We start from the raw sequence: 13204 nt of genomic DNA on the forward strand, positions 1-13204 counted from the left end.
TCAAGCAATACAGTGGCTGACTACCATATACCAAGACTTATAATGTAGAAGCAAAGAAAAGTAATTTTGTACAAGTGATTTTAAAATATAAGAATTAAAGAAAGTAATGTAAAAGGAAAAAAATTAATTTTGTACTAATTATTTTAAAACACAAGTAACTTTGTAAAAGTGATTTTAATAGTCACTTAAGACTTATTTATTAAATATCTGGAGTTTAAAATTTTATTAGTGTTAAATATACTTTAAATTTATTTGTTTATTCTTTTTGTAACTTATCTTATTTTTAAACATTTATATCTAAATTAAAAAAAAATGTTAAAAAATAAACCCTTAGTTTATTGTTACTTTCCCTTCAATTTCCATTATCTTTTTGCTGAAGAAATTTCAATGAAGCCTAAAGAAGCCAAGCAAGTCAAAGTCTGGTGATAGGAAAGTAGATCCAAGCTCTCAACACACATCTACCCTCAAGAATCACTGTTTCTATCAGAAAATTAATCTCTAAAATTTCCAGTCATGGGTTCGGCTTTATCGTCATCTTCTTGCAAATACGATGTCTTCATCAACTTTGGAGGGGGGGACACTCGCGATAACTTCACTAGCCATCTCGTTGCCGCTCTACACGACAGAAATGTAAAAACCTTCATTGATGAAGAAATTAGGAGAGGAGATGAGATATCTACTGCCATTTCGGATGCAATTGAAGCATCGAAGATTTCAGTAATCATTTTCTCAGAAGACTATGCTTCTTCGAAATGGTGCTTGAACGAACTTCTCAAAATTCTTGAATGCAAGGGAAAAAAAGGCCAGATTGTTATACCAGTTTTCTACGAAGTAGATCCATCAGATGTATGCTATCAAAGTGGAAGTTTCAGGGATCCTTTTGTTATGCATGAAGGACAGTTCCAGGTGCATCCAGAAAATGTACAGAAATGGAGGGATGGGCTGACAGAAGCATCCCTTATAGTTGGATTGGATTCCATGGATTTCAGGTAGCTCCTTAATCTCTTTATCTGTGAGTTTGATAATATCGTAGTTGTAGTTAATTTTTAAAATAATTATTATTAGTTATAAGATAGAAATAATTAATTATGAACAAAATTAATAAAGAATTTAGTAAAGAGTTGAACTATTGGCGTTCCTCTCAAATTCTCTTGGAACTGGTGATTGAGAAAAAGAAAAAAATAAAACACATGTCAAAAATCCCTCTGATTTTCTTAAAAAACTTTACCTTTCATCTGTAATTTTGTTTCTGTTTAATGAATAAATTCATGTATATCTGTGATTAATTTTGTAAGAAATCGATGAAACAGATATGTACCTACAAAATGGAAATAAATTATTATACAAATCTCTTGTGGGCACTAGCAAATCGAAACATTTCCCAGAAGCCCAAACGCAATCGCAAGTAGATGTTTGCATCGCCGAACAATTAGTTCATTTATAATGAAAAAGAGAAGAAAGATAAAGACAAAAAAAAAAAAAAAAACAAATGTGAAATCCTTATTTAGGGAGGGGACGTTGATTTGGTAAAATCTCCATTCCCTCCTCATTCCCCATTTCTACTTTTAATTTTTTTCATTTTATTTCTTCTAAAACTTGTAGTAAAGACATTTAAAATTTAAATTGTATACGGCGTGGATGTAAATAACAAATGTGATAAAATTTGTGAAATTAATATAAATAACAACTAATATATACACGTGAAAATTGCGAAGGTAATTCTGTTGATGATCCAACCGTGTGCCTTCTACAAATGTGTTCAACTTTGAAGCTCTGGTTTTGCTTAATGTTATAGATCATCTAATATTTTATTATTATTATTATTATTTTTGCTCTGTAGTTTTAAGTACACTTATTATCTATTCCTAAGTTTTCAAATGCCGTCACTATTAGATGAAATTCCTTTTATATCAAAACAGAAAAATAAAAAGGAATTTAGATGTTATTCTTCTGGATTTGCTTTTTCTATTTGTGAGTTAAATGTGAGTAAAATATTTACAATTATTATTATTATTATTATTATTATTATCATCGGTGTTTCGGGCTTAATTAATCCAATTTATCTCATTGCTTTTCGTCTTCTCATCTTGTAGGTCCGAGGCGCACCTGGTAGACAAAATTGTGGAAGATGTTAGGAAGAAATTGAATATTTCAACCGTCTCACTTGACTTTAAAGATATTTTTTCTTTTTTTTTTTCAGACAATTTTTTTTTTCTTCCTGCCTTCTCCAAGAGCGGCGGTCAACTTGACCGCTCTTTGAAAGATATGTTGTCACACGGTCGGCTCACCATTTTTTGGGATTTTTTTAAGACCCGTTCTCACTTAGTGACACCACGTGGTCCCTTCTCACTCTCTTTTCTCGTCATTTTGTCAAATTTTTTAAGACACGTTCCACCTCATCCCCGTTTCTTTCCCGAATAAAAAATTAAATAAAAAAAATTTTCCATTCCTTCCTACAATAAAAAACAATAAAAAATAGATATAAAATTATTTTCGTACCCTCTTCAAAATGAACAAAATTTCCAAGAGTACCTATTTTCGTGAGATTTTTGCTGTCCGTACTTAAAATATTCTCTGCTGATCAATCGCGCTGCAATTATTAAATGATACGTCGAAGCATCGCCATCACGAGATCCACAATCGCATCAATAGATATGAACAAAATTTTATATTATCAAAACTCACGGCATGCATTTATATCAAATACTAAATTTATCGGAATCAAATGTGATTCGTTTATCAAAATGTCTGAATTCCATTTGTTTAACAAAATTAATAAAATAATCACATCAAATTTGGGTTCGCAGCGTAAAGTTATCAAGCAAAAAATAATCTCACATTAAAAAAATAAAGCAAAATAAAATATTATAAAGTGTTCAACTCATTAATTAACATTCAAATTTGAAACATTCTGTCATCTAAACATTTATATTATCTTTATTGTTTATGAATTTTTTTTTTTAATTTAGATGGCAGATGAACGGAATCAATGTGCTCGAAGCCTCAACCCCTATATATGATTGAAGCTCATGGTTGAGATGCCGTGCGATAGTCGTGGCGGTTGTGCTGGTAAGGGTTGGGACCTGATCGGACCGGTCTCGGAGTGGGGACGGCGACCCGGCTGCTGCTGCTGCCGCCGCCATTCTCGGTGCGACTTTTATGGTGGTGAAAAGTGTTAGTATCTGATCGGACCCGTCTCGGAGAAGGGACGGCGGCCCGGCTTCCGCCGCCGCCATTCTCGGTGCGAGTTTAATGGTGGTGAAAAATGTTAGGATCTGATCGGACCGGTCTTCCACCAGAAACGGCGGTCTAGTTGCCGCTGCTTCTATTCTCCGAGCCAGACTCCTATCAAGAAGAAAAAAAGCATAAAAAATCGCCGATCATATATAACTAAAGCTCCAAGTGTTACTTTTCAAAACGAGTAATGAGTTAGTTACCTGTGTGATGTTCCGAACAAAACCAGTAGAGCTGGCTAGAGACTAGAGTAGCGAAAATAAGACATAAAACGAGAACAACGGTTACGGTGTCGTTTCTGTTTCCGACGGCCATTTAAGCAACCGGAAAAATAAAACAATGTAGGGGTATCTGTGGGGGAAACGCTGCATTTTATAAGTGAGAAACAAAGCATAAATAAATAATAAATAATATGAAAAAATGGTGGCGACGTGGAACGCCGTTGATAACACACGTATTTTCCAGTAGCCATCTTCTTCGGTTTTCTGACAGCGACTCGTTACTAAAGACAAATAAACATGAGCTCAGTATAGGATTATCATTTAGTTAGGTAGAGTCAGGATTTTTCTCTCTAGCAATTTGCGACTCTATCTGGTCAGAAAGGGTGATGGAGACCGCCACCGCAGCAATCTGCAGACAGCGACAAAAATATGATAAAACTTTGGAGGAAAGGAAAAGTTGTGCGCGGCGGCACTATCACTATAACCTTTTGACTTCTTCTGGACATGCGAATTGGGTTTTTAGGAATTTTTAATGAGTACTGGTTTGGTGTTGGGATTGATAAAAGGAATAAAAAACTTTAGTTTCTTTACACAGTAATTCAAGACAGTGACAACTACTAATTGTGTAATTATATTGACAGGTGATTTGACGGCTTTACGTACGTTCCTGCCTATAATAGACATTCTCATGATCGTATCCAAACAAAATGTTGACCGTATCCAACTGGGATCCCTTGACACGTGAAGAAAATAATTGACACTTTGACGGGACTTTTAAAGCAAATATTTTTTTCTGCTCCAAAGCCCCACCAAAAGACTCCCGACACAATAGCAGGTTCCCAAAATTGTCAAATGGCAGAGCAGAGCATGAGTGGCTGGGCCTGGGCATACTATCTTAGTTGACTCAATCAAATTAATCTCTGTTTTTTTTTTTATCCCCTCCATTTATCTCTCTGTTATGATGGATCTTTGAATTAATGGTACATTTATATTTTATACCTCATAAAATTTGTACATGTTTTCTTTTTTCTATGAGAATTTGGTAAACTAATAAAGAAGGGGAAGAATGAATCACCGTGAATAAGTTCTTGTAACTTGATTTTAGCAATGAACCCAGAAAATTAATAAAAAAAGAGAGTGAAACCATCATTCAGCATTTCTTGATCACCACATGGTTATAAGTAAGTGAATCAAATTTTAGTGAAAAATCGAGAGTCAAATTTACCTTTTTATCAGCAAATTCGATCAGCAACTGCGGCTTCAAAAACTGCTTCTCCTTGAAAGAAATGGAGTAAGAAAAACTGAGTACTCAAAAACTCAACTACTCTGTTTGAAATTTAATTCAAATGTATCAAGCACAAGCAGTATAAACAGTCCAACTGCATGCTAAAAGAACTTCAAATTTCTAAATTTTCTAGAATGTCAAGTTAGACTGGCTACACATCTTCTAGTGAAGGAACACGTTGACGTCAACCAGCAAATCCAGCAGAATATTCATTTGGGAGAAATTCGAAAAATATTCATCAACTAAAATGTCATCTAAACAGCTTTCCATCCTTCGCATGCTGTCCGGCCCATGGGACTACATTTTCGATTTGGGCCGGTCATGGAAAGCACCCATTTATGCCTCAGAAAATGGTTCGTCATTAATTAGTTTTTTTTTTAATTTGTATTAAATTAAAAATCTCTGTCTTTAGTACTCCCCCACTACATATGTAATCGTAAAAAACGTTTTATCCTTAGTATTATATTTAGGGTTTTTAAGATGCTTAAATGTGATTTTGAAAAGTTAAAAATTAATTTTTTAAAAATCGATAAATTTTTAAAAAAATTATTTTTAGCAAAATCATCTTGTTTCTTCAACAGATTTTAAACAGTGGGGGAAAAGTAATTTTTTCAAAAGTGGTGATATTTGACCCCCTCAATTTCTCTGATTAGCCCATATTTCTTAATTAATCCCATAAAATTTTAGAGGAGATTTGCCAATTTCTACCCTACAGTAATTAACATATACTATTTTCCCCCCTGCTGTTTTTATAATAGTAAAAAACCCCCATGACAGTATAAGTTTACAATATTACCCTTATTTTCAACTACTCTTTTATTTATATTTATTATAAATTAAATAAATCACATGAATAGAAACTAAATAAAAAATTAAGCATTAAAAAAAAGAAATATATGTTTTGATATGAGAAAAAATAATAATAAAATTTTTTTTGTACTTATTTATTTTGTGAAAATTTTCTTATAATAAATATATAAGAAAGTTATTATAAAATGATAAAAAAATTATTATAATAAAATTTGAATGACAAATAAAAATTTATTAGAAGATAAATAATAAAATATTTTGCCTATACGTTTTACATTTAATTTTAAAATATTACAAAATGTTTATTATAAGAAAATGTTTACAAAATAAATAATTACAAAAAAATTATTATTAATTTTTTTGCTCATATCAAAACATATATTTCTTTTTTTAATACTTAATTTTTTATTTAGTTTCTATTCATGTAATTTATTTAATTTATAATAAATGTAAATAAAATAGTAATTAAAAATAAAGGTAATATTGTAAACTTATACTGTCAGGGGGGTTTTTGGCCATTATAAAAACAACAGGGGAATAAATGGTATACGTTAATTTCTATAGGGGGGAAGTGGCAATCCCCCAATTTTAAAATAATTTTTCTCCTTCAATACATACCATGCAATCCTAAATTTACCCTTGTTATCATTTTTTTTTAAATTCTTTTTATACTCCCCATCATTTAAAACTTCCAAAATCTAGTTGTTGATTTTAATCATATTTTGAAAATTAAACATAATTCCCTAAAAAAATTAAAATTAAACCTTTGGCAGATCTCCAACACCAATGAATTATCCTCCTCCTGATTTCTCCTCTTAGCCATTGGATACATAAAGCTGGTATTTGACGAATAAATATTTTTCTTTACATTGAAACCATTTTTGTTGGGTTATTTTCTTTTTGGTAAATCCCACAATCTTTATGGCTAACAAATTATGCAGTGGGGGTGGGGGTACCAGTTCATCGTCATCATTCATGAGTTTCCAGCTATTTCGACTTCTTCTTCCTTACTACAAACTAGATAACAGAGGTAGTTTGAGAATTTAAATAATTTGAAAAAATTAGAATATCATAATGTAAAGACAAGACAAAATTGATTGAATAGCTCTGTTCTTGCAAAAAAAAAAATTATTTGTATTGTCAATTGTGGGTACTTAAAGCGTATTTATCTTTTTTAGTAATTTCATATAAGAATAAAATGGAAATTTACATTAAAGTAATTATTAGGAGCAGGTGAGAGAAATTAGGTGTTCAAATACCATCACTCCTTTTCAAAATTTATTTTTGAGAATCAATTTTGTATTTAATATAATTTTATATATATCCATCCTCACATGTATTATAAATATTTAAAATCATCCTTATTCAATTAAGAAATAAAATCATTAAATTTAGTTAGACTATTATTATTGCCAATTATATTGAGATGGCAATATAAAAAAAATTAATAAAATAAAAATATTTATTTTAAGTTTTCCATTAATATATATATATATATATATATGTTCATAAATGTGTAAATAAATTTTATTAAATATTATGTTCATTTTTGTTATTTGTATTATTATAATAGTTATTAATATGATTTATTCAATATATATGATTGCTTTTAAAACTCATATCACTTTTAAAAATAAATTTTACCGAACGTCTAACTAATTTATTTTATAATTATTATTTTTATAATACAATTGATAGTATTATTTTAAAAACTATATAACGTCATCAAATTTCCCCATAATAATGTTTTTGCATTAGACACAAACGTGTGTTAACAAAAGACTTTAGTATTTAGATTCAATTCATCAAGAAGGTCACTTTGAAAAAAAAAATCATTCGAGTAATAAAAATAATTAAAAAAAAAGAGAGTAAAAGGCTTTTATTATTATTATGTTGACAATTGCGGGCGGTCATCGCCCCCGTCATGCCACGCCATTCGCCAACTCTCCACAAAAAAATGTACACCCCAAATAAGCGGCAAAAGATTCAAAAGCTAGGGCAACGCTTTGGCTCATCTCATACGTTAGTTTTGACTTTTGAGATGAAGAAACAAGGTAATTTAATGAACTGATTATGACGGGTAGCAAGTAGATTTAGTAGGCCTAAGCCACCCTTGCTATTATCTGCCCTTATTGTATACAATTTGTTAAGATACGTTTAAAAGCATGAGGCATAGATTTTAGAAGGAAAGAACTAGAATGGCTAACTGTTATAACTTTTTATAAGATTTAGAGTGGAGCTCTTACAACCCCCACAAATTATCTCATAACCAAATCTCAGTTGTTATATTTAAAATGATGTAATTAATTTCAAGGATGTTGAGTAAGCTTATGGAGGAAATGTCGATGAGAAATCCTTACTCTTAAAATGTCCAACATTTAAATGTCTCTCTTGTGTTATATGAAAGGAATCAATAAATCTTTTACTGGAGCTGAAAGCGTCCTACGCACTGCATCCATTTCAAGCTAAATGCAGTCAAACATCAACTGGGACCATCCTATAGCTATCCTACACATGCAAAGCCGACATTTTCACACATAGGGTGAGTTTGAAATTTCAATTGCTGATTTTACTTTGCGGATGTAATAAGCTGATCACTAAAGAAGCAGCCTGGTATTTGGTAAACGGGTAAAAGCTCGTTTAGTCCTTATATTTTGAAGTTAGTGTCTGTTTAGTCCCTATATTTTTAAAAATACCTCAAATCATCCCTACCATTAAATTATTGACACTTTTGCCATTATCTTTTGTTCCTTTTAACTTATTTTTATAAATTGCCCTTTTATAATAAATTTTTTAGAAATTATTAAAAAGAAAAAAATAAATTACCAGTTTAACACCAAAAAATAAAATAAAATAAAATATATATATTAATTTTTGTGGAACACACTCTTGAGTTAAAATATTAAATTTTCTAAAAAAATTGATAATGTAATTTTTTACGATATTGATTTTTTAGACATACGTGAGCTTCCACAAAAATTAATATATACTTTTTTTATTTTTATTTTATTTTATTTGATAATTTAATTTTTTATTAATATCCAAAAAAGAAACATTATTATAAAAGTGTAATATTGTAAAAACAAGTTAAAAATAATAAAAAATAATGGAATGAGTGTCAATATTTAGTAGCAGGGACGTTTTAAGGTGTTTTTAAAAATACATGGACTAAATGGACACTAACCTCATAATATAGGGACTAAACAAGCTTTTACCCTTTGGTAAACTGTATTGTTAAGGCTGCTCTGGGTTTAAAAAGCAGTGTACATGCGTTTGGTAAATTTAATTATTAACGTATTATTTTATTATATAATAAATAAATAGACATAAGTTTTAATTACCTCTTATTTTTTAGAATAACACATAAAATAACATAAAGTGAAAAAAAAAAACTCAATTAAATAAAATCTAATGAACTTATTAGATCAAAACTTTGATACTAGAGATAATTTGTAGTAGTTTTGACAGTAATTTAATTGTGGCGAAAAATTCTGAAAATCAGGCCAAGCTAACACACCTTGGACTTGGGGACTTGGGCGGACAATTACTTAACGCACCTCTACTCGCTTCTAAGCGCACCTTGGGGCGCCAGTCTAACTTTCTTTTCGGAAAACTTCGAGCGGCTCGCGACGAGTGGCCGTCAAAAGAAAGTGGGGAGCTACTAGAAAGATTCTAAAGCTCGATTTTTGTAAAGAAATTGATTTGGCACCAATCTCGTCAGCCAAAGGGAAGAAAATATAAAATTAGAGAAATGGTACAATCAGCGAATGTTGAAATTCCACCTAAACCCCATACCCCCCCGTAAAAATAAATAAATAAATAAGTTTTTTTAAAAAAAAGGTTTTGAGAGAATTCAATTTACAGATGATGAGATTTTTTTACGTGGGATTTATTAACAGAGAGACAAGTATTCCGAGAGTACTATATCATTTGCTTTTAAGAGAATTTGATTTGCTTTCTGGCACGTGCTGGTCGTGTCAATCGACGGCAACGGCGACATTAAAAGGCAACTTTCCAACCGTGATCACCAATTTTTTATTTATTTATTCAAATAGAAGTTAAAACAATTAAGATTGAAGACTCTGAATGGTAAAATAGAAAGAAAAAAGAAAAGAATACAATGATTACCGCTGTAGGTCTTTATTTAAGATTAATTTGAAGAACAAGCTGTTCGGCGTCCAGGTGCTAATTAATTAAACCAACTCATCCATTCATCAGTTAAAATATTTACACCTGTGTGTGGTATTATATTATTGGTGATTATTAATCTTTAATTAAAAGCATACTTTCCTATAACAAAAAGCCATTTTCACCCTCATGAAAAAGTATTTTACTAGCGGACACAATCCTTGTCAATCTCCCACAGAACTACTGTCAAAGATTCTTTTTCAATGCTCTCATGTCTTCATAGAACAAAATATATGAGCCAAGAAGAGTTAAGGAAATAAGGGTGTCTGTCAGAAAAATGAGTCATTCGGCAGAAAAAAAATTAAAATTAAAATGGGTGTTGAGGGTAGAAGAAATAAATTTTATAAAATGGGAAATTCCCTGGCGTTGGTGATTAATTTTTATAAGGGTGATTTTTAAAAACCTCCCCTGAGGTTTGGACTTGTTGCAAGTAGATGGCGAGAATTGATTTATTTGTAAACAATCTCCCACCGTCAGTTAATTTTAACATTGACCGTTAGTTGACATTGAAAAGACAATATTACCCTTAATAATAGTTTGTAAACAAAAATAACTAAAAAAAAACCAAAATTGTTGGCACAAAAAGCACAAACCCTATTTTTTGATAATTTTATACTTGTCAATTCCAAAGATTTATAATATCATAGGTAAAGATTATGACTATTTTATTTTTAAGTTTTTTATTTTATCTTTCTTGTAAGAACTTTAAGGAAATATAAAAAATTTAAAGAGAAATTTTCAAGTTTTTAATTTTATATTTTTTATGGGAACTTTAAGAAAATATCAATAATTTAAAGATGGTAAAATAGCCAATAATTTTATTTATTTTTAGTTATTTCGTTTACAAACTATTGTTAAGGGTAATATTGTCTTTGCACGGTCAACTAACGGTCAATATTAAAATTAACTGATAGTAGAGAATTTATTATAAATAAATTAATTCTCGCCATCTACTTGCAACAAACCCAAATTTCAAGAGAGATTTTTAAAAATTACCCTTTTTATAATGAAGAGACGGTGGCCGACAAAAGAAAGTGGAGCTAATGGAAAACTTGGATTCTAGAGCTGGATTGTTTGTAAAGAAATAGATTTGACACCACTATAGAAATTGATTTGACACCACTATCTCCGCAATCATTGGTAAGAATAAAATGTGAGAAAATGATGCACTCAACGAATATTAAATTCCACCTAAACCCCACACACCCACCTTAAAAAAGGGGGAAAAAAAGTTTTAAAAAATATTTTGAAAGAATTTACTGAGAGGATGTGATATTTAGGTGTCATATGAGGTGGTTTTGTTACAAATCGGCATGTTGTATGTGATAATTATTTATTCTGATGGCAAAAATAATGTTAACTCGTTAAAAAGTAGTAACAAAATTGTCATTTTTCTGAAATTTTATTATTCATTGTTCTCTTTAGTCCTCTCCAAATTTCTTTCCATTTTCTCCATTAAATTAAAAGACAAGAATTATTACTCATTTCTAGAATATATATATGGATTATCACTTAATAATTTTTTTAAATTTTAATAAAATTTAATAATTGGATTAGATTTTATATGTATATAAAATCTTATATTAAGCATCCTTGCCTTGCACATGCTGTATGGTCAAATTTGGAGGTATCGTATCATTTCCTTTTGGGTCCGCCTTAAACTTACGGCCAGCCTGTAAAACTTCATCCAGGCCCCTACACTCTTTATTATTTATAATTTATTGATAAGCATTATAAAATTTTTTGGATTGTAAAATTTCATTTAGTCCCTTACACTTAATTTTATTTTATTTAAACTCTAGAGTACGAATTCGCCCCCTATAATTTTAAATTCCCAAAATAACCTTCATTTAATTAAAAAACATAATTATTATCAAATGAATTATAATTGTAACTATTATTCTATTATAATCATAAATATAATTATATTTTTTAAATAGATTATTATTGTTATTATTAATAACAAGAATAAAAAGTATTATAATTAATTAATCTATTAACAATAATTAATAATAATTTTTTCGTTAAATTATTAATAATAATAATAATTAACGATAATTATTATTAATAATTAATTTTTGAATAATAATAACAATAACAATAATTAAAATATAAAATAATAATTATGATAAAAATTAATGAATGCTTTTATAGCAATTGGTTATAATTTAATTCATTCTGATTTTGATTCTAAGATAAATTAAACACATAAATGGTAATAAAGCTCATTTTATCATATTATCGATAGATGATAAAATCAACTAACATTTGGATGGCAGTTTTATATTTAATTTTTTTTATTTAGGAAATGGACGGAGATAATTTAATATCCAATATCTTATTTAGGGAGGGGACGTTGATTTAGTGAAATCCACATTCCCTCCTCATTCCCCATTTCTACTTTTATTTTTTTCATTTTATTTCATCTAAAACTTGTAGTAAAGACATTTAAAATTTAAATTGTATACGGTGTGGATGTAAATAACAAATGTCATAACATTTGTGAAATTAATATAAATAAAAACTAATATATACACTTGAAAATTGCGAAGGTAATTCTGTTGATGATCCAACCGTGTGCCTTCTACAAATGTGTTCAACTTTGAAGCTCTAGTTTTGCTTAATTTTATAGATCATCTAATATTTTATTATTATTGTTATTATTTTTGCTCTGTAGTTTTAAGTACACTTATTATCTATTCCCAAGTTTTTAAATGCAGTCACTATTAGATGAAATTCCTTTTATATCAAAACAGAAAAATAAAAAGGAATTTAGATGTTATTCTTCTGGATTGCTTTTTCTATTTGTGAGTTAAATGTGTGAGTAAAATATTTACAATTATTATTATTATTATCGGTGTTTCGGGCTTAATTAATCCAATTTATCTCATTGCTTTTCGTCTTCTCATCTTGTAGGTCCGAGGCGCACCTGGTTGACCAAATTGTGGAAGATGTTAGGAAGAAATTGAATATTTCAACCGTCTCACTTGACTTTTCAGATTTTTTTTCTTTTTTTTTTTCCAGACAAATATATTTTTTTTTTTTTGTGTATGGAGGGTGGTTAATGGTCAGAAAAGCTCTACTTGCACACAGAAAGCTCTAATACCCCTTCGCACAGTGCGAAAAGCGATACTAAATGTCATTCTATTGTATATTTTTAAAACTCAAGAAAGAATAGCTCTCAAACGGAGAAAATATCGAACCTACATGCATCTTCCACCACGAAATAAAATTAAACATGCTAGAAAGGACTCATTTTAAACAAATTCAATAATTCCACCCATTTCAGGCTGTAAAAGTTGCTATATACGAGAAACGAGTAAAGAATTATTGTTGAATATTTATCCTTAACTAATTAGCTGCCATATATATATATTAGTAGTTTTCTGGTCAGGGATTTTAAAGTACGGGAAAGTTCGGGAAACCCTTAAAACCGCATGGTTTTAAAGGCTTAAGGCTTTCCCGG

The 13204-nt window shown here is 29.7% G+C and overlaps 1 protein-coding gene across 1 annotated transcript; it reads left to right on the forward strand.

The window, feature by feature from the left end:
- Nucleotides 1-446: 446 nt before the first annotated feature.
- On the forward strand, nucleotides 447-2583 carry LOC107174690 (disease resistance-like protein DSC1). The gene is made up of 2 exons (XM_015525777.2): nucleotides 447-989; nucleotides 2094-2583. Exons 1-2 carry the CDS (start codon nucleotides 514-516, stop codon nucleotides 2419-2421), a joined length of 804 nt encoding a protein of 267 aa, XP_015381263.2. The 5' UTR covers nucleotides 447-513; the 3' UTR covers nucleotides 2422-2583.
- Nucleotides 2584-13204: the final 10621 nt, after the last annotated feature.

The sequence above is a fragment of the Citrus sinensis genome, chromosome 2 (assembly GCF_022201045.2).
Source record: "Citrus sinensis cultivar Valencia sweet orange chromosome 2, DVS_A1.0, whole genome shotgun sequence".
Lineage (NCBI taxonomy): Eukaryota > Viridiplantae > Streptophyta > Magnoliopsida > Sapindales > Rutaceae > Citrus > Citrus sinensis.